We start from the raw sequence: 21,757 nt of genomic DNA, 5'->3' as shown, positions 1-21,757 counted from the left end.
TCATCTTTCTTATATAACAAGTGTTCAAATTCTAGATATCAAAAATATGATTTTTATATCAGTAGCAACATGGAAGTAAATCGCATACACCTTTATGACTACAAGGATTAGCATTACTTACGTACGTACACTCACAAAACACACATAAACCGTTGTAGATCGTTTATCAAATGGCATGGCCTTTAATAAACTAATTTCTTTTGTATTTATCATTTTCATTTACAATGGTGTCTGTTTTTGTGTTTTTTAACATGTACAATAATATAACTCCATACACAAAAATAAGAATTGATTATCTGCGTGTGAAATAAAAACATACTGTACAAGGAAACCACGTACGTGACATAAAATACGAGTCTCTTCCAAATGCACCGTTTACGAGATGAAATATGATAAATGCATTTTGACATTATATCGTTCGGAAAACAAGCAATTGACCAACAATGAAAGAATGCATAATGCGTTGATGACGGCATGCCACAAAATATGAATCGGGTCGTTTGCTGAAAAACACTCTTCCGAATAAATTCAGACCAAATTTTTATAACTTCCCTTCCGTGAGGGGAAAAAAGAAGAAAGAAGAGAGAGAACACGAAATACAGAGCTTATACTGAAAAGTGATCTGTTCCATACAGCATGATCAGGTCATGGTTCATAACGCAGACATAATGGTTGGACCAGAAACGCATCGATTTGCAATGCAATGATATCCAGATTTGTAAAGCAATACACGATACATTGTCTGCCCATATTTTCTTTTTAAATCAACATGTGCATGAAATTACATATTACTACTACATCAGATGCAAAGGTATATTGATATATAACGCAAGGGGTGTCTTAACATGCATGCCTCGTTCGCGTCATGAAACCCGACATATACCCATTGAGTTTGATGCTTGTCAGATTCATGTAGAGACTTATAAGAATAATTTTTAACGACTCCAGCAAAACAATTTCACAACAAAAAACAACATTTTCTTACCAGATACACGAGTAACTTAGGGGATGCGGGAGGGAGTGGGTGTGGGTTGCCGGCTCAAACATCGAATCAGTAACGCGTACATCACAATTCACAATTATCAAAAGACACATACAACGTGTATCCTGATTGAGTGAATAGAAAAGTGAACGTTGCGCCCCACTGTGTGGCTTTGTGCATGGCTGTTGTAGGAGGTGAACGAGTAAACATGAATGTGACACAAACGGTTAATTCGTATGTTTTATTTTCCAGCACTGTTACAACATGGAAAACGATGTCATTCACCTCATGGCATAGAAATACGCAACGATTCCTCCTCTTTAAAAAAAAAAAAAAAAAAAAAAAAAAAAAAAAAATCTTACGAGATTCTACACGACCAGTTGTCCTTGAGTTGCTGAAGACAAGAAACATAGTTACAAATTTGCACCGCACACCGCAGTATTTTCGCCCTCCTTACCTTACGGAAGAAAAACTCATTGACATTTTGCTTCTGCAATATTTTACTTGCTGGTTTAACCATTCATCTACGCTCAAATATGAGGCACAATAAGAATGAAAACATAAGAATGGAAAAAAATCGAAGTTAAAGGGCACAACTATCCTCACTTATCAGTCGACTGAACATCAGAACATTTGACTACAGGACACTTATTTCGACACTTTGGAAAATTTGGATTATTCATTTCTTTGTATATTGTTTAAAGTTACAAAATCACTTCCTTCGATTTTAGACAATGTTCCGTAACATAAATCGTAAAGACTTTTCCTTGCAGCACCAAAGCACTAATGTGACTATAGCCAATGTTTTGTTGACATGTCTCACGAGGAAGCATATTTAAGCGCTTAGAAACTTTAGTAATAAGCGCTTTGTAAATTATATTTATTATCTATTATTATTGTATTTAAATCTTTGCACAACGTGCAGTCGAGTGAGAGAGAGCGGCAGTACGGGCTAAAAAAAAAGAAATAAATAAAAATACCAAAATAGAAAAAAAAATGATTCCATTCATGATGCATAACACATTTACCATAGGACCTAGTGTACTGTGTCGAGGGCTAAATCCAGTGGCACAACGAAGCCGAAATGGCGATGCAACGAGACATGTTTTCACGGCTCAATCGATGTCCAAGCATAGCGTAGCAATTGCCAGAAAAGGCAAAATGTTTTAATAATAGCCACACACAAATATGAGAGAATTAAGAGGCACAGTCATGGAATTAGAACGAGAATCAAACACGCAGCATAAATGCAACATCGAACGATCCCCTGACACGTTCATAACGTTCTAAGCGTGTTCATAGCCCGGGTGAGCTCTACGTACTCTCGTCACAAGAGGGCGGAGTGCAATCGCAATCTCAACTTTTGTCACTGTTTTTTTTTTTTTTTCGATAGCACAAAGGAAATGACACGGGTCTCACGGAGACCCTGTCCAATGCGCCTGCGAAGAGGGCGCTGTACTTTACTCAGGCATGTTTCCATAGCAACGCGGTACGTATGTAGATAAATTGTCATTTTCAGTGGGTCAACTGTCCTCGGAAATCGCATATAACCAGACTGGAACCATATCACTTTAGGCATGTATACATAAACATAAACACCGATTTTCACATTACGTTGAGCCACTTCTTTCCGACAATCAAATGCATCGATCTTATCGCCATTATTACAATTGTACCTTGTCTGAAAAAAAAAAAGGCATTATACAGATTCACACATTATTTGAATTCCATGATGATGTAGAAATGAACACTGAATGATTAACCCCGACACGTCAGACTTCATTTTGTGACCTTTACATACACGAGATCTTTCTCTAAATCGTACCCGTTCGTATCTGCCATCATTCATAACTAGAAAATTCAAATTCAATTCAAATTCGAAATTTGGTACAAAAACCAGAAATTCTAAAATCCTGGAAACATCTTTGGAATTGTGAAGTTCCTTTTTCACCATAATCAAATACTTTGAAACAATGACAAGAAACTTACACGCTCATTGTCTAATCAACATCTATTGGATTGATTTAAGGAGCTCCTTCAATTACTCAAAACGGGGAACGATGACCCTGTGACCTTTGATCTTTGACTATAAAGCTTGCTTTCTCTCTAAAAAAAAACACACACACACAAAACCTGTCTATAGTGACATACATAATTACACATAGTTGTTTCATTACGAAAACTCAAATTGTTCCTCGATTAGGATGACCACTGAATAATCGTACTCGCAAAGATCTGTGGAAAGACAACGTGAAAACACGATGCTTTAAGAGGCACAGAAAAGCTTTTGTATCACCTCAAAAGCAACTCGCATCGGGACATTTCCACTTTTCTTGCTTTTTGATAAACTCACGAAGACATAGAAACAAAAGCTATGTGGAAAGTCTACGTGAAAACCTTTACGTCATCGGCATTAGGTTTTGCCTGGGGCCTGTTTCATAAAGAAAGGTGCAGGTATACCAAACTTTAATGTCATGGCAGCTACCACGGTGATGACTGAAATACTAGCAGCCGATTGGTTGTTACCAAGCTGTCACCATGGCAACTGTAGCTTATCCTATACACAACGATTACAAACCGTTCCATGACATGCGTCTCCGATAAGACAAATGAGCATTTTTTGTTTTGTTTTGTTTAATGGGAGGGGGGGGGGGGGGGAATAACGTTACGCCAATGTGATACTGGGGGATAATTTTTAGTACCTCGCTGAGAAATCGGAACATATTTTCATCGAGTGATTGTTGCTGGAATCGGCGAATCCTTCAAAATCACACGCGAATATTAATAACGGGGGGGGGGGGGGATTTCATTGAAAGAACTAAGCCTTAGCGCTTTAAGGTTCGACAGGAATATTCTCACATTGGAATCGGCTAATTCTTCAACATGACATGCGAGTATTAATATCAGAGGTAAAAATGCTCACAGAAAAAAAAGCCCTAGCAATTTAAGGGTTCTCGAGGAGTATTCTCACACCTGGCTTTAATAAAAACACTTCACAGATCTAAAATTGCTCTTTCTAAGACGTCAGACACGCTCTCCAACAATGGTGAACCTTTAAATAAATCTAATGCATATTTCATATCCATTAATCAAACGCGTCAAAGCAGTAATCAATATATATCTCTTCATAAAACTGATCACTCATAGTCTCCACTAAAATTGAATGGAAGCCACATAAAAACAAGACCGAATCAAAACAGTACGATATAGAACGCCACCCACATAGGTCAATGAAAGTTCACATACCGTTCAAAATCGTTGACGCATCCAAAACACAGGGGATACTACGAATGGCCTAAAACATGACTTCTTTCTGTTAGAAAAAAAAAACAAACAAACAATGGCATAACATTGTATTTGAACTTTCCTTATGCATATATTTTTCTTTAATAAAACTGCATGATGCCCTCTGAAAAAAAAGAGGCTAAAATTCATGATTTGAAGGGAATAGTGGAATACCAAAATACCGACACTTTACAAGGCATAGTGGTGATATGCAGCATCGTAGTCACCATAACGAATAGAATTAAGAAGACTATTCAAATCAATCACATCGATAAATGGAATTCAATTCGCTGCGTTCACAATTTAATGTATCAATTGGATTGTTTGACGTGTGTAGGACAGTGTTCGTTTCAGTTCCTTGTTCAGAGCATGGACCTATTGTTGTAGGTCCATGTTCAGAGCCACAAAACCACTTTCTTTCACTACGGTCAGCAGTTTTTAACCACAGATACATTGTATGGGGGAGAAATATGCATAAAGTATTTTGACTGTCGCTGGTCTGAACGCATTAAATACATAGTCGGCCTCAAAATACTTAAGGAATACTGACTGCTTTCACTGATGTGTATTAACCAAAGCATCTCCGAAATGTTATATTCTCGTTTTGAAGAACAAAACCGCCCAGCATTGCTCAGCAGAGCGCTTGGTGTGTTTTTACAATTCATTTCGCATCAATATTCCACTAAAGGATTTGCATTCTTGTTGTGAAAACGCACACACACACACACACCTTGTCAAAGCAGTCAGCAGTTGAAATCATTATAAACGGTGAAATGTTCCCCCGCCTTCACCGCGATCGTTCTACACCATGTCCTGTCGCTCGACATAATCTCGACTAGGCATGACACATGTTTTCAAAATGACATGCCATCACGATGAACAAAGATACAAACAACGTAGATTAGCTCGACGTTTAGGCAGCGAGCATTAGCGCCTACGACCTGCAAACTGGCAAGTGCAGTCATTAATATAAATAAAAAGATATCTCTCTATTTTCTACGATTCCACCACGCAAGGGGGAATAGACGTCAATTAATCTGGGCTAGTTTGGAGACATGGAGGCGTCTTCCTTTGCGGACGAAGACGGCGTGTCCTCTTTGCTCTCGCCGCTACTCTCGCTGGCGCCCGAAGTGGCGATGCTGGGCGCACTGCTCGAGTTGCGCATGTTGAGGACAGGGCGCAAAGGCTCCGACTTGGAGATGATGGATTCTATACTCAGACTCAAGGCGCTCCCCTTGGGTCGCCTCTCGGGTTCCTGGAGCTTTTGGCTCTCCAGAGCAGTAGGCTTGGTGTCGAAATAGTAGTCCCTGAAGCGGCGTAACGACTCCTTCTCCTTTTCCTTTTCCTTCGGAGAGGTCAGGGAGGACGGGGACTCGTGTTCCGTCTGGGTTTCCATGGGACTGGGGAACTGAAAGAACGTCCCCATCTGGCCCCGTTGCGTAGGCGTGCAAGGCAGGGAGCGGGAGGATGGACTCGAGTCCAGGAAAATCTTGGGCGACTTTGTATCGTTCTCGATGAACGAAGGAGGTCGCGTGCTGTCGCGGTTCCACTTGCGCTTGAATCGCAGCTTAATGGGTATTGACTCCATGCCACCAGTCGCTGCCTCTTCCGCGTCCAAGAGATCCTCCTCGGAGCGACTCTCACTGCTTGTGTGCACGATGATACGTCGTGGCGGCGCCGGTCCGAACTTACGCGCCTCCAGCCGGTCGTTGATAGGCGGTGCGCTACTGGGTGGCTTACTATCGAACAGGAGTTGTTTGGAGTCCACCTTAAGCGGGGGTGGCGGTGTCTTTCGGCGCGGCTTATCTCTGTCGCGTCGCTCTTCGGCATGGCTGGGTACCGCGCATTGAGCTGGTTCTGCGGTCTTCCGAACCGGCGAGTTCGTCACGGTGCGATCGTCGATGGTGATGGCGGGCGGGATGCGGCGTTCGCTGGCTTGCTGCTCACTGGCATGCCGTTTTTCAGTCATCCTGCGCTTGTAAAGCTCGGACTGCAGCGGCCGCTCGGGAATACGGATGGAGAGTTCTTTCTCGGGGGACTTCCGAACTCGTTGCTGCTGCTCAAGAGCTTGCTGCTGCTCAAGAGCTTGCTGCTGTTGCTCCTGCCGCTTCTGTTGCTCGAGCCGTTCCAACTCCTGACGCTCGAGTCTCTCCTGCCGCTTCTGCTCTTCCTGTCTCTGTAGCTGCTGCTGCTTCTCCGCCGTCAGCTCCAGATTCCGTATACGCATCTCATTCTCCGTGTGCGTCCGCCACAGCGTGCCGGGGGACTGCGGTAACAGTGGGAAGGCCCTGGCGCGGAGCTGGGCTACCCGCTCGTGTTCCAGCCGGGCGATGGCGGCTTGGGCCTGCGCCTCCTGGTGGGCACGCTGGATCTCCGCCGGAGTGTACGTGAACCGCGGCCCGTGCGGCGGGTGTCCCGGTGCGGAGAGGAGCGGGCTGATGGTGGACGAAGGACTAGCCAGAGGCGAGATGTAGCACGGGCTAGCTGGCAGAGAATGGGTGAAGAATGGACCCGGGCGCATCACCTGCACGAAAGTATTGGGAAAATCATCAAATTTCTGTGGAAAATGGATTCCAGTTCAAACGTCATTAAAGACCACAAAATTAGATCAATCACTTACTTGTACTACAGCTTTAAGAGAAACTGTTCCCATGATATCTGAACAAGCACAAATTTTTCATTGATCTTTTTTGGTTAGAAATGCTTTCAATTATGCATTGTTCCATAGTTAATATGCACTGGGCCAGTTGGCCTGCTCACTGTAGTATCTACTCTCCGTGTATGGAGAGGGATTCACATCGTTCTTAGACTTACAAACACACATTGTTCCACCGTGACTCCCACCCAAACCAATTTGCATGCTCTAGAACACGAATGCTGATGTACAAGCATACTTCGGCGGTAAAGCCGTACCTGGAATGCTGCACCGCTGTAGTTGGGCCGAAGGTTGGGGCTCATCAAACCAGCCAGTGGTCGGTCGGGTTCACTAAGGCCTTGCAGAGTTTGCGGTTGAGGGGCAGGGTGACTCGCCAGAGTCGAGTTGGGCTCGGTATCGCCGAGGCTGTGCGAACGGTGCCGTCGACTGCTCGGCTTTTCGTCACCGTCCAGCGACTCGCCCGAGTCGCTGCACGAACCTTCCTTCGTGAGATGCGAAGGCGTGCCCGGCTCGTCGTCCATGTTGAGGTCTTCCGAAGCCGAGCCGAGTCCAGCTCGGGAGGCCGGTACGAATGGAGGCACATATTTGAGATCGGTTCCCGGGTAGTTCACCAAGATGAGCTTGCTGAAGTTGAACTTGTACGTAAAACGTTTACCTTTGGTCTTGTTCAAAATGCGTTTGTTGTAATAGTATCTGTCGGAGGGAAGGTAGACCATAAGAAAATTACACAGTAAGAGCAGAGAATGAATCAAACTCAAATTAGTAGAAGTATTTTCATACTTGGTATAACCAAGAATACTTTGTACAACCAAGAACTCAGCGTGTTACAATGTCTTTTTTTAAATGCAAACTATTTTATATTTTCCGCCAGAAATAAAAAGAAATCATTAGATTTTGCCAATGTTGTAATTTTCTAAAGCAAGCGATAAAATACATTGCCGAAAAAGTAAAGGTTTTTCTATCCATTATTAAATGGAATCTCATTAATATTATCTAGACTATTTTCAAGTGGTCAAATCGTATTATCTGTTTTATGTATCACATGACGTGACATTTATTTGTACTGAATGTTGATTAGTAAATACATTTTGTTAGTTAAAAAAAAAAGTTGAATAAAAAATGTGAAAAAAACAGAAAGATAGATCACTGGGTTCTGTTAACGAAACATGAGCTCTCGTTTTCGACAATCATGAATAAAAACGGAAACTGTGCGTGTACATCATTACAAATTAATAAATATCAGCAAATTTCTAGACATACAATTTATAAGCTCAGATCGGGACATGCAAGGCTTCCACAAATTCTTGAATTTCAAGGAGAAAAAAACAATTAGCAGACTAAGACAGGAAAAACAATTTTGCTCAAGTTTTTATACATTTTAAATCTACTGCGCTACTTTTACTCAAACAGCCTTGGATGTAAAAGTATCTCACATAGACTTGAGTAGATTCTCATCGTCATTATCATATCTTCGTTAAGTATTATCGTTGAGGGTGTACTCCTAGTCAAAACAAAAACTACGTTTCAGAGTCACTGATCTCTGTTTAGAGGTATCTGGATATCTCATTGTTCTTTTCACGTCGCCGCACCGCCATCTTACCAGGCACACTATGGGGATTTGCACATATTAGCTCTAACAGAGACTGTCACCAAGATCACGTGTTGTCGTGAGCTCTATAAGCAAATGTATGGACGATATGCGTGGTAAGATGGCGATGGGGTGGCTTCAAAGCGATTGGCTAATCATGGAACATTCAGACGCTACCTGTAGAGATTCGAGTACGTTTCTTACCGGAGCGCGCGGCTGAGCTTGTCATAATTCATGTGCGGCTTGCACTTGCGCATGCCCCAGAGGCGCGCCAGCTCGTCGGGGTCCTTGATGAGGAACTCGCCGTAGTCGCCCTGCCAGGCGATCACGTCGCGAAACTCTTCCTTCTGCAGCAGCTCGAGAATGAAGTGCCAGAGCTGGATCTGCCGGCTGCCGGGGCTCGACTCCGGCTTGTAGGCCCAATCTGGGAAGGCAACACCACCTCGAGTTGAGGCGAAACGGGAGAAAGACTTAGAAACGACACCAACCACCACACACTTTTCCAGCAGAGGGGGCAGACACACATTTACACATCGAATTTAGGGAGGATTGAATATCGCATACATCTCAATGGCCAAAATTGACTCCCGTTTATAGAAGATGCTTTTACCAGTCTTCCCAACCATCCTGACTGAAAAATATGGGAGCTTTGGCTCAAAACTAGGGAAGAAAGAGAGGTTTTAATGGCAGTGTGTAGTAACATTATCAAGAAAAAGATAATACTCCTATCGAAACATCAGTCAGGTATAATCAAATTCATATTCTTTCCTCCAAATTCAGAATAGCTGGGAAGTCTGTTTTAGATTCTCTCGGAGGACAAAAAGAAATGATAATCAGGGATAGTTTTCAAGCAGCTTCCTGTAGAATCAAGGTGACTAGCCATTTTCATATCATGTAAAATATCTTCGTTTATTTATCACACGGGAAAAATGACCGGAGAACGAGTGGTTTTATCAGTTTATTCAAATTCTATCACTTTATATGCCCATGAGGCCTTTGTAGTATACAATTCATACAATTTAGCATTTCCTAATGAAAATATTTGACGAGGTGCAACATGGGGAAACATCAGGTAAAAATTATGTTTGGCGGAAACCATCTTGGTTAAAATAAGTGGCAAAAAAAAAATGGCACACTTTGAATCAAAATTAAATTTCTCATTTCAAGTGTCCATGATTATAATCATGACCGTATCCGAATTAAATAATAAATGTTTATAACATACTAGCGTTTATAGAATACTTCTAAGAGCATGTTAATTGTTATAATCCCTTGTTTTATGGCTCCAGTAATGTTGCAAAAGTACAATATGCATACTAATGCAAAAACAACAAAGTCAAAACTATTTAACCATAACAATTGTAGGAAATAATTACTGGAATTCCACATGGGCACGTTGGGACTCGCCAAGGGGCCCGAACTCGGCTGCGGAGGGCCGGCTGGGTGGTGCGAGTGGTGGGGCGGCACTTGTGAAGGTGGTCCCAAGGGCGGCTCCATCCGGCGGTACTGCATGAGCATATCGCTGTGCGGCTGCAGCGGCCGGTGTACGGAGAGCGGCAGGCCCGGAACAATGCTGGTGACTGCCGCGGTGCAGGCAGGGGAAACCCCAGCGTTGGGGGCGCTGCTCAGGGTGGTGGTGGCTGGCGGTGGACAAGGCATCAATTAATGGTGTGCACGTGGGATCGCAAAATAGAAACGGGTGAATCTGAAAAAGTGAAGAGAGAGAACGAAAAAAAGAGGTTGAATAACAGATCTGATTGACGGAACGCTGACGAAGAAAGTTAATGTTGTTATCTGGTAAACAAGAAAGCAAATGCAAAATGTTCCAATGACTTTGGCAAATAAAATGCAAAGTATTTATTTTACTTTTATTTTTTTTTTTTCAAACTAGAATCGGACTTGGAATACAAAAGTGAAGGAAACGCAGTGACACCGCTCTCAATCACAATTAACTCACAATCCTCCAATTCGCTTGGATAAAACAAAAACAAAAACCGGAAAGTGACAAAAAAAAGGATTATCATACAAGTCATGTTTTAACGTCGAGAAGTCTGCAACTGCAACCATTTCCCCGCAACATATTCAACACTCAATTTTCAATGTTTAAATTCCATTTTTTTACTTCAAAATTAATGAAAGAAAGGGCATTGAGTGCAGTTGTGGTTAGGTGAATGGAAGACTTGTCTGGCAGTGACGTCATCACCTCATCTGATTGGCATTATGACGTGTTTGATATAATATCACTATTAGTAAAAACATGAAGTGAAAGTCTATGATCACTGTCCTGCCAAGATTTCCGCAAAGAGATAATGCCTTTGAGACTACCTCAAATCTAAGCATGTCCCGCAAATGAAACCATTTTCAAAACCTTCAGTTTGCCCTATCACAAACGGTCGAATATAAACGTCTTTTTTTTGGGGGGGGGGGGGGGTAATTGACAAATTGATTAAGAGCAATTGCTCCTTACTGTGTTGGGTTCTAATCTGCTTCGTCTACTCGTGTGTTTTGTTTTACTTTGAATGGTATTTTGCCTCAAGCTCGCCCACAAAGGCGTTAACTCTGCAGGATGTAAGTTGGTAAACTACGCATATGATACATGGAGAAAACAATACTTGCTGAACATGCAAGGTAATACACGTGTACACAGTATCGGCACGAAGCTTCATGGTATCGGAAAGGAGAAGCGGCTGAAGGCATTAGATAGGAACGTGGGGATGGAGAAGGAGGAGGAGGAGGAGGAGAAGGAGGAGGAGGAAAGAATAAAAGGTGATGGTGGAGACGAAGATTGGACATACACATCTGTGGCCCTTTGCATAAAACTTACCGTTGAATTTCAATGGTAACTACCGTCAAAATTAGGCGTCACAGCCAATCAGCATCAAGGATTATAAAATTTACCACTAATTTGAAGACTAACCGCTAGAAAGGAGCGGTAAGTGCAGCGGTAAGGGTTTTATGCAACAGGGCCCTAATAACCAGTAAGACTTATAAATTACCTCTGTAATTCCTACGGGCAGTTAGACACAGAGACAAACTATCATTCCGAGTATAGTGATTCTCAACAAGTCAAATCATTATCTCCACTTTATACACCTTTTTGGGGTTGGGGTTGAGGGTGGGGATTGGGTTAAGGAGTGGCGTCACAGTAAGGAGGCTCAATTCCTCCTTCATTTTTTCTCCATTCTTTCTATGTACCTCTGTCTCTCTCCCATGGCAATATAGCCACCGTATGAGATGCGTCACGATAAACTTTTGACAATGCCGTGACATTTCCCAATCCAAAAGGTGGAAATATATGGACTGAAGGGAGTCGTACAAATATATATACCTATAGAGAAACACATCTAAAGAGAGCTTGATCCTTTATAGAAGCAGCATTGTCGAGGAAGTTGCATCAAAACCCCCAAAAGGAATAGAAGACAATGACATATATCGAGGGACTACCTCCGACTCTGAAAAGGGCAAGGAATATACAATCCCCAGGTTGGTGACTTGCCGAGCAAAGGGGTGGGGCGGGAGTAGGGGAGGTAAGGTACAGAAGAGGAAAGACATGACATTGTCGTAATAATATTACAGCATGGAATCATGAAAAGAACACCATAGCGGAGCGCGAAGGGTTGTAGCGGGGGGGGGGGGGGGATTTCATGCAAAGAAACACGTTCGACATCGGAAATGCACAGGATCGGAAATACGCATTCTGACGCGACCTTTGCTTCTCCCAAGAACGCGCTGAGCGGACAATACAAGTGGCCTAGTTTGCTTCTGGCTAAGGATAAGGTTGAGATTTTTTTTTCATGAATGAGTAAAAAAAAAAAAAAAAAACAGAAGGTGGAATTGGAGGAGATACTGCAGTACTGGCAAAACAAAAGCAAGGAGAGAGAGGGAGAGAGAGAGATGGGGGGGGGGGGGAGAAGGGATTGCTGATATTCGAAAAGAGATCTTAAATTCGCCGGCAAAACGTCTCCACGTTCTTGGTGAATAGTTAAAACATAGGCGATGGTTATTCATGGCATTTTTATCCGCTTATTTAGTGGCAGGTTATTTTTGACTTGAATCGATGGATGTAAAACCCGTAGTTTCCCTTTTCATGGAATGGCGGGTTGCTACCGATGTCATGGGAACACCGACCGAGGATTGATGGTTGGCAGATTGGGGGAAAAAAACACGGAAAGGGAAATAATAACTTGCCGGTTGCTATTCCTGTTTTAGTTACGCTCTTGGCTGTTGCTATTTCCGCACGCTGTTTATTCACGGCGGGAGAAAAAAAGCGGCTTGAATCGGCTCAGACGCAAGTCACAGTCGTTCGGTATCTCTCCTGATGGTTCATTACCACTGTAGGCCTAATGCAGCGCGCCATGCTCACTGCGCCGTAGCCTGTGCAGGGAGGCTAGCTATGATCACAGCGGTGACGTCAATCTAATTTACATACGAGAGAAATACCCCTGAACACACGGGCGTGCGGAGTCTCGGAAGGGAAATGCGTAGAAGATCTAATTTTAGTTGCAAACAGATATCCAAGGCTAAACTTATCTGTACGAACGCCATGAATAAAGATGAGAGGAAACAAATGCGTGTGCGGACGAGAGAGGAAGTACCTCGCGCCGAGAACATTGTTTTAAACGTTTGAGCCTACTAATAGAACAGGATTTACGGGCTTTCGACTCGCTTCTCTGCGAGGCGCTTGCGGAAACATTACGATTATAATCGTAGTTGTGTAGAGACGAATCAAAGGGAGTCTCTATAAGGTAAAGGCACTTGACGTAAATTGTTGAATAAGATGGTGAAGGGGTGGGTGGGGTTAGCGAATTATTTTTATCAACTTCACAATTTTGCTTTGAACCATGCTGCGGAGATGCGGTTTAAAGCATTTTCCTTGTTTTATTTTCACGTGGAGAATGAGGAGGTTGTCTCCTAAACACTGGAAATACTTATGCCCGTGTCATGACGTAAACAGATCAAAATAATTAACGCGTTAATCTAACCGGTTGTATACAAACAGAATCATTGTTTCCGTACAAGGAAATGCCGCCATAAGGCTTCTTTACGCGTGTGTTCTTATTTTATCTGTTGCCATTGCATTTACGTGCCACATACAGACACACACACATGGATTTATGATCTTATTATGATAATAGCCTCTAAAAATGAAATGGCAAATCAACAATTTAAATGTCACCCCTCGAATCTTTTGTTTGTATTAAATTCAACGCTCAAAATGTTGGGATTTGCAATTCAGTGAAAGGATGAAAAAGATCCGCGATCCAACATTTTGGTGTTAGATTAAACATTTTGAGTATACACTCTGACATTTACAAAATATTCCAGGATTAACAACATTTAAGTGGGAATTACCGTTTTATTTCTAGAGTGTACAGCTGTCTGCAAAATATATACCCACGATTTTTTGTTTATATCATGCCAATTAATAAACTGATTGATTTTTGCTGTCAACCATCTGTCAAACATCAAAAGGAAGTCAGAAACCGGATTCATTTTCTATTTTTTCTGTATATCTTAATGTTTTTACATATTTTTATTATACATTTTTGTTTTTACATATTTATCCTACATTTTTGCTTTGGCACATTTTATTACATGTTTGTTTTTGTTTGAATATACGGTTAAATTCACATTAATATATTTTTTTGACATTCATACCGCACAGTTTTTAATGTGTTATTAGGTAAATTTTGAATTTTTTGTGTAGTATCAACAGCAATTCAGCCTGTTAGCTGCTATGTTTTACTGTGCATGTTTTTATCAATAAACCACTTCAATACAATTAAATTTACTGTGGCACTCGGGCATGGGTTTGATACCGTACATTGTCATATCAGTAGACAGCATTACATTTCCAGTTTCATTTCATTAGCATAACAAAAGAAATGTACAGATTATTATTAATTTTAAAGGCTTTACACACTTTAAACCAACTCGGATATTAGTCATCAATATTGATCACAAGACATATGTTTATGTCAACAACAGTCAGTGCACTGGATTTCTTTACGTTCTCAGCGAGAATTCTTACATTCCAACAAAATAACCAAAGTATGTCTAAAGACACATAAAGATCTGGAAATCTCTGTAATTCTCTTGTTATGTCAATGGAGTTAAACCCAAATTTACTTAAATTGGTAGATGACCCCTAAATACGTCATGTATATCAAAGTCATACCGAAGTACGATCATTAAATCACTCACTTACCAGAAAAAAAAAAACAAACACATCTTAAATGTTTAATGGTATGAATAATTGCGCAGACAACATACATATAACATTACATGATGTATTCATATACACAGGGCCATATACATAATAAATATAAACGTGTTCCGGTGAAGACATTTGAATCATGGATACTTATGTAGGTCTACGTCACGAATCACATTGAACACGTTCAAGATAATTAATCTATCATATACAAGGATGTTACTTTGTTTTTCTCTTCTCGCCATCGTGTAAATCTGGCCACCGTCTCGACACAATTTCTTTCTTCTTCCTTTTTTGTTATTTTTATTTCTTTTTTTGGTCGCACCTTTTCCAACTTCCTTTCTCCAACACCGATAACTTCATCCCCGCTCCTAAATTTTCGTTATTATGGCGGTAAAAAGTACCAGGCTCAATCACTTCCCAACACAAGAAATAAGCACGATTGGTAATTCTCATGAAATTGCGACTTTTCTCTCCAAGGAATCACGCAACACGCCCTAGAAATAGTCGACCCCGCGTTAACACTCGGAGAAAAAAAAACCAAGAACCGCAAAAAAAAAAAAAAAAAAAAAACGCATGGAAAAAAAAGTGAGAATCTTCAATCGAATACGTCCACAACCTAAATAATATGTCCCAGAGTTTCTAAAAATTTCCGCGATACATTAGTGCACCCATCCCAATACAACCCTCTTGTAACGACCGAACCTCCTCAAGTTTATACGTCGGATGTTATTATCAAAGCGATATCTGGATTGATTTTCACGGGACAGAAATACACAAACAGTCCGCCGACGCACACTCACTCGACCCGCGCTGGCTGTTGCATGCATTTTGTAGACGTTATCGTGTCCTTGCTTGAAAAAAAAAGAGAGAAAAAAAAAGAGAGAAATAATAATAGAAAGGGGCTTTAGCAATGATCTCATCTGACAGACACACAATTGTATTTTCCTGTCATAATTTCTGCTCATTTGTTTGTTCGCCATTTTTTTTTCTCTCTCTTTTTGCGGGTTATCCTGATACATTAAAAGGAGAAAGACTACGAGAGTGATAGATACAGAGAGAGAGAGAGAGAGAGAGGGAGGGAGAGAGGGAGAGAGGGAGAGAGAGGGAGAGACGGTGACGGGATGTTCTGAGACAACCCAAGACTTACATTGAGCAAAGGAAGACGCAGAAACAGACATACAGAGACGTGAATGCGACAAGACTCAGGTGAAATGGGAAGGGGGTATTAGTGTAGACAAAAGATAACGGAGGAAATTGACAAGAAGGCATCTTATACGAAGGCCGCTGTTGACGATGATGGTGATTTTCAGTGTAATGTGAGGTCGCGCCGCCGGTAGTTACGCAGTAGACGGGGCAGAAACCCGAGTAGAAAAACTGACAGCGGTAAGACATTATCAGTGGGTTTCCTGTTTTGCTTGTCTCTCCGCTGAAAATAAGACTATAGCGACATTGCGTGACATTAATGATTAAAGCTAGTGGTTTTCACAACAGCGTGTGTATAAGAGACGGAGAAAGATAAGCCTTGTTTACACTCTGATTTCTTTTATTAGATTAGATGGATTTGGTGCCTTATCTAGAAGTCCGATACATTACTGTTATTATCATCATTATTATTATTGCTATTATTATCATTATTATTATTATTATTATTATTATTATTATCATTATTATTATTATTATGTCCTGTAGTGTTTCACTTTATCGTTTTTTTCCTCTTTCTAAATGTATGTGTATGTATAATATGTATCTTGCATATAGTTGCGCCGACAGCATGTAAATATGAGATAGATTTGGCGCCTTATAAATCCCATATATTATTATCATTATTATTATCATCGTCATCATCATTATTATTGTGGTTGTTGTTGTTGTTGTTGCTGTCACTGTTGTTGCTGTTGCTATTTATGAAGTACATGAAGGAGAAAAATATAAGGCGGTGTGTGGCCTTGTTTTTCGTTGATATTTCTATCGGCTGAAAAACATTATGCACTATTCATCATCATGCTGAACACACACACACTCGAGTTCATGACCTACATCTTTCTATAATATATCGTTGGTGTGAGATCATTCTGTTGAGACTCCCCATAATAACATAGTCGCGCTACTATAAATACACAAAACATCGGGAATGTTAAAGGTACTGTTTACCATTGGGAGCAGTGATTTTTTTTAAAAATCAAGTTATCACATCTGAAGCATATATGTGTAGGTCAGTTGTATCACAAAACATCCTACCATAATATATGAACATTTCGCAATGAAGCCTCAATTATAAGGAAATATTATCACTATTTTTCTCAGTAAACCATAACAGTACACGGTTTACTTTAGAAATAAAGAATTATAACTATTATCCACATTTTGTATATTTGCAATTCTTAACATTGATTGTATCGATTAACATTTTTACATCCGTTGTTTCTATCCCTAAGTCACATTTTGGAACTATTTTGAAGCACTATAATCAATGATAATAAAGCTGGGTTTTTGTTTCATCTGCAAATGGTAAATAATGCCTTTAAACATGGCATGGCCATGGAGTTCTCTGAATGCCTAGATTCATGGTTGCCGACATTGGTTCCACATACATGACATACACGTACACAATAACCTACCTCAAACAACGTGTAGCATATACGAGTCCAGTCACCACAAACATTACTGTAATATTGTTTACGATTGCCATTGCTATACACTTCTGCCTGAACTCTGGACATAATCCTGACTCTCACCGTCAAGATAACAGCACTCTTCCCAAAGTCTATAACCACCTCTTGTAAAAACTGTGTCAAACGACACACAATGAAGTACAGGTTTACAAGAATCATGAGCAATCTATAGATTAAGTCATACGAATTATCAATATGCTCAAAACTTTACTGACCACATCCGCAAAAGGGATGTGCGTAAATGTAGCAACAAGAAAAGAACAACCAGAGAACGGAGCAGAAATGTAAATTTGACCTTCTCCACTGAACTTGTTAAAAAAACAAGAGAGAGATAGTAAGAGAAAAAAGAGCGACTTCGCATCCCTCCTCTTACGAAATATGAGAGAATGGGATATATTCACAAGTCCTCACTTTAATATGCTGAAATCTGATTGGCATCTCTTCCCCCTTTTCAGCAAAGACGCTCCAGATTAAGTCTAAATTCTCGTCAAACCGAAGAGGGATTCTCGTCAAACCGAAGAGGGGGAGATGAGGACAATCACTAAATCTCAGATAATACTGACTCTACAGATCCGACTGCTGGAATGAATCAGGAAATTACACATTCATTGACTGTAACGGGAACAAACAACTCGAGCGAGGAGAAAGGAGGGGGATGGGGAGGGGGGGGGGGGAGAAGAGTGAAAGTGTGGGAGGATAGGTGTATATTGACCTGCATATGCAAAATTATACGTCATTCCACTGCGGAATCAACAATTTTTTAATGTTTTTATTAAACGATAAATAACGTATGTACAGAGTGGTTATGAATACACTTGAAACAGATCAAAACAAAACAAAAATACATAAAAATGACAATAATACTAAAGGAGACTTTTTCGTTTGAACCACCATAAGTTGATTATACTGGATACAGAGTTTCAGAATTTTTAGTAATTGGGGTGAAGAATAAGAATGTTTTTCAAAATTTGTAACAAATCACAATGAAAAAAAGGATGATGATAGCCAAGCCACGCAGAGTGTACGATTAATAGTACAACTCATAATGTAAATAATATGTTTATGGCACAAAGATTCTACAGGTTTTCTTTTTTTTTTTACAGTATTGTCATCGAAATCAAACGGAATTTTTTTCGAGAGAAAAAAAAAATGCCTTAGATGGATTTGTACGATAAAACAATGTGGAATCATCAGCAAGTGACGTCATATCACGTGAGCTCAGCATCTATACAAATTTAACATACCCCGTGATACATTGCCAATTGATTTATTGATATCTACAAGGTTTGATTAATATTGTTCGACTACGTTTCAACCTTCATTATAGAGTTGGATGTGTCTAATCTCTCATCGCACACGAAAAAAGCTTTCGTGCGAGACGGCGGCACAGTGATATCGAAAAGTTCTATGCGTACAGCCGAATACTATATGATACAGAGCAGGCGTTACCGCCTTTGGTGATAACCGCCAAAGAAGCGAGCAAAATGGCAACAGTTAGGGCTTATACCTCCCTGCATACACACTGTTAGTTGGGTAAGATTGATAGCGCGCTGTCAGGGTTCCCGTGTATACATTGTAGGACCTTTACAGGGGACATTATATCCAACAACAAGGACAACAGCACCCAAAAGGTGCTTTCGTTTCCCACCTAAGGTGGTGGCGCGTATTTTGCAAAAACGTTCTCGAGTATCGGTTCTCACATGACAGTAACATATCACCAAGTATTTACATTATTGATTCAATTTATCATTCTCAATGCAATTGTGCAGCTTTAACCATGAAGAGAAAGAGAGAGAGAGAGAAAGAGAGAGAGTGGGAGACAGTGAGTTTTGTTGTTTTCTACGTTTTTCATTGCCTGACAGCATACCAATTAAATCTATACAACTTCTTCGTATCTGCACACGCTGAAAATCTTTTACTGTCGATTTCTCTCTTCTGAAGCTAAAATCACTGAAAAGGGGCATTCAAAAGGAGGAAGAAACATGCGGAAAATGCTTCCTTTTTCTTTTCGTGGATCATGCAAGCATTTTGATCATGATGGCTTTACAACACGGATGCTTCTCTGTATGATTTCTCATTTATGGCCCACTCTCTTTTCTTTCTTTTTTTTCTTTCTTTCTTTTATATGTACGGCTAAGATAACAGAATCCTTGTGAACAAGATCTTCTAAAGCTTCCCTTTATATTTCAGTTTATGACATGCTAAAATGACGCTCATTTCGGAGGTGTTTCAAATATGCCCATGGTCAATAGTATTCTTCATAAATAGTACCACCACTACCACCATCATCATCAGCATGTATAATGAACAACATCGCAGGTCTTACTTTAAGCGTCGATTCCGCCATACAAAGCATGAAGATGAAAGGGGGATAAAAGAGGAAATGGAGAAGAAAGGGGGAAAAACGCACACACGTGGCGGACATTCTCAAGACTTGTAGAAACAGCAAACGGGAATACTTCCCGTCTTACGACAGCCAGATCTGGGGAGAAAAGAAAAGAGAAGAAAGGCGATTCTCTGCCGTACAATCCTCCTCTTGACAAGTTCAGTCGTCTCCCCGGCACACAGCGCTGGACGCGCGAGACTCAACCAGCAGCCATTATTTTTATTGATGGGAAAAAACGGCGGATCGATTGGTAATAGCGGGGCGGAAATTACGACATCGCAAACTCATTAGCGAATGAATCAAAGACGTCAGCAAATTAGGAGTGGGTCGCTTTTCATCGTCTGCGGATCCATTCACAAAACGTCCTCGTATTAAAGTACAGATTATCAGGACGAAGATTCTCGGAGACCTTCTTGCCCATCTTTCAGACACCAGTGGCGACAACGGGTTATAAGTCGAGCCATCTCTATGCCTCTTGGAGGCGCGCTACATAGGCATGACCAATATGTCTGAACAAGTTCGCAAGTTCTGTTATTATATACCGGGAGGCATGAACACCTCTGGAAACAACGCACGAGCTTTTCACTTGCAGCGCGCTCGGCATAAATTGGCGGCTGCCCCCAAACCCCTTAAAAGGCAAAACAAAACAAAACAAAATAACCAAAATAAACCATTCAACGCAAAACAACACGAAAATATAAGATAAAATAATTACAGAAAACACAAACAAATACACAAATACACATATAAAAACAAAACAACATTGCAAAGTCATCTCGACTCTCGTCATCTTCGGCTACACGAGAACGCCTTGAGCAGGGAAACGAGACAGACTTCCCGAGAGATCATGCCTCCAAGTCAAATACGGCGTGGAAGTTTTCCTGGGCTGTTCATCTCCATTGTCCCATCTCATCACTGCTATCAATCACAAGTGTACTGATCACCTGATCAGGTCATTTATCTTCACTAAATTCGAAATGTCGCGACTGATTTCCCGTCCGGAGAGGTGGGCAATTACCGCCGCCTGTCACTCGACAATTTCGTTCTTTGTTGCGGTGACGACACGAATTATGAAAACAATTTACACACTTCGACGTCCATTCACAACACTAAGTAGACCTTTGTTTTCTTGTTTACTCTGAAAATCTATTATACACCGCTGACATAGACCCACATAGAAGACAGAGGCTGAGGCCTTTGGTAAACAAGTTGTCACAGCGGAAATCATGCCCAATGAATAACAACGTCGCACGTTTAGTTCCTCCAAAAAAAAAAAAAAAACAACACACAATTTCCGCACACGTGTCGAGCGTGGGTACCTTAGCGAGCGTGAAATAGAAGGATAAGAAAATATGCATTAGCAGTAACTACAAATGATCTGCCTTTTTGTTTTCTTCGCCGTGTGGAAGCCATACAACTATTTTATTTGAGCAATGTATCCACGTCTCGTACATCCCTGAGTGTTCTTTAGTATATTGTTGCTTTTCTGAATTCGTTTACTCGAGGCCAATACACCAAGTATATTATGTGGGCTGTTTCCCCCCATAATTACCTTGATTTCCTGTGAGTAGAGTTCAGAGATACGCTCTCCAATCAAAAGGCTCTCTCTCAAAAAGAAAAAAGAAAAAAAAGAAAGCAAGAAAGCAAAGATTCAATTTGAGGCTCGCCAACGCCTATCAATAATTCGCGCTGTGTCATACGCATTGAACTCTTCACACATGTTCTCGTGTCAAATCCTCTTTTCTGCAAGTGTACCTATACAGATTCGGAATGGTCTCAGTCAAATGGATTTTGAACAGGGTAGTTTAGACGACATCTCACAGATATCATGTATTTTTCATCGAAAATGCGTTGATTAGCAAACTGGCAGCAATAATATTGTGACTTCTTTGTTACGACACAGCTTCAGACAAATTTACGCTTTAGAGGCAGGTGGACTTATACCACTATCGGCACCATAACCGGGTTTCA

At 40.9% G+C, this 21,757-nt stretch overlaps 1 protein-coding gene across 3 annotated transcripts in view; it reads right to left on the bottom strand.

The window, feature by feature from the left end:
- Positions 1-3,675: 3,675 nt before the first annotated feature.
- LOC139731920 (uncharacterized) overlaps positions 3,676-21,757 on the bottom strand; it is a 121,399-nt gene continuing 103,317 nt past the window's right edge. For all 3 annotated transcript variants that reach the window (XM_071642796.1, XM_071642797.1, XM_071642798.1), the window contains exons 4-7: positions 9,888-10,216; positions 8,716-8,953; positions 7,181-7,616; positions 3,676-6,791 (exon numbers count right to left, since the gene is read on the bottom strand). In XM_071642796.1, coding sequence (XP_071498897.1) covers positions 5,310-6,791; positions 7,181-7,616; positions 8,716-8,953; positions 9,888-10,170 — 2,439 coding nt within the window. In that variant the 5' untranslated portion in view covers positions 10,171-10,216 and the 3' untranslated portion in view covers positions 3,676-5,309. The remainder of the gene's footprint in view (positions 6,792-7,180; positions 7,617-8,715; positions 8,954-9,887; positions 10,217-21,757) is intronic.

The sequence above is a fragment of the Diadema antillarum genome, unplaced genomic scaffold (genome assembly GCF_040938485.1).
Source record: "Diadema antillarum isolate AM-2024a unplaced genomic scaffold, OU_Dant_1.0 seq00000386_RagTag, whole genome shotgun sequence".
NCBI lineage: Eukaryota > Metazoa > Echinodermata > Echinoidea > Diadematoida > Diadematidae > Diadema > Diadema antillarum.
The sequence above is the reverse complement of the archived record's forward strand: the minus strand, read 5'-3'. Positions and strand labels throughout refer to the sequence as shown.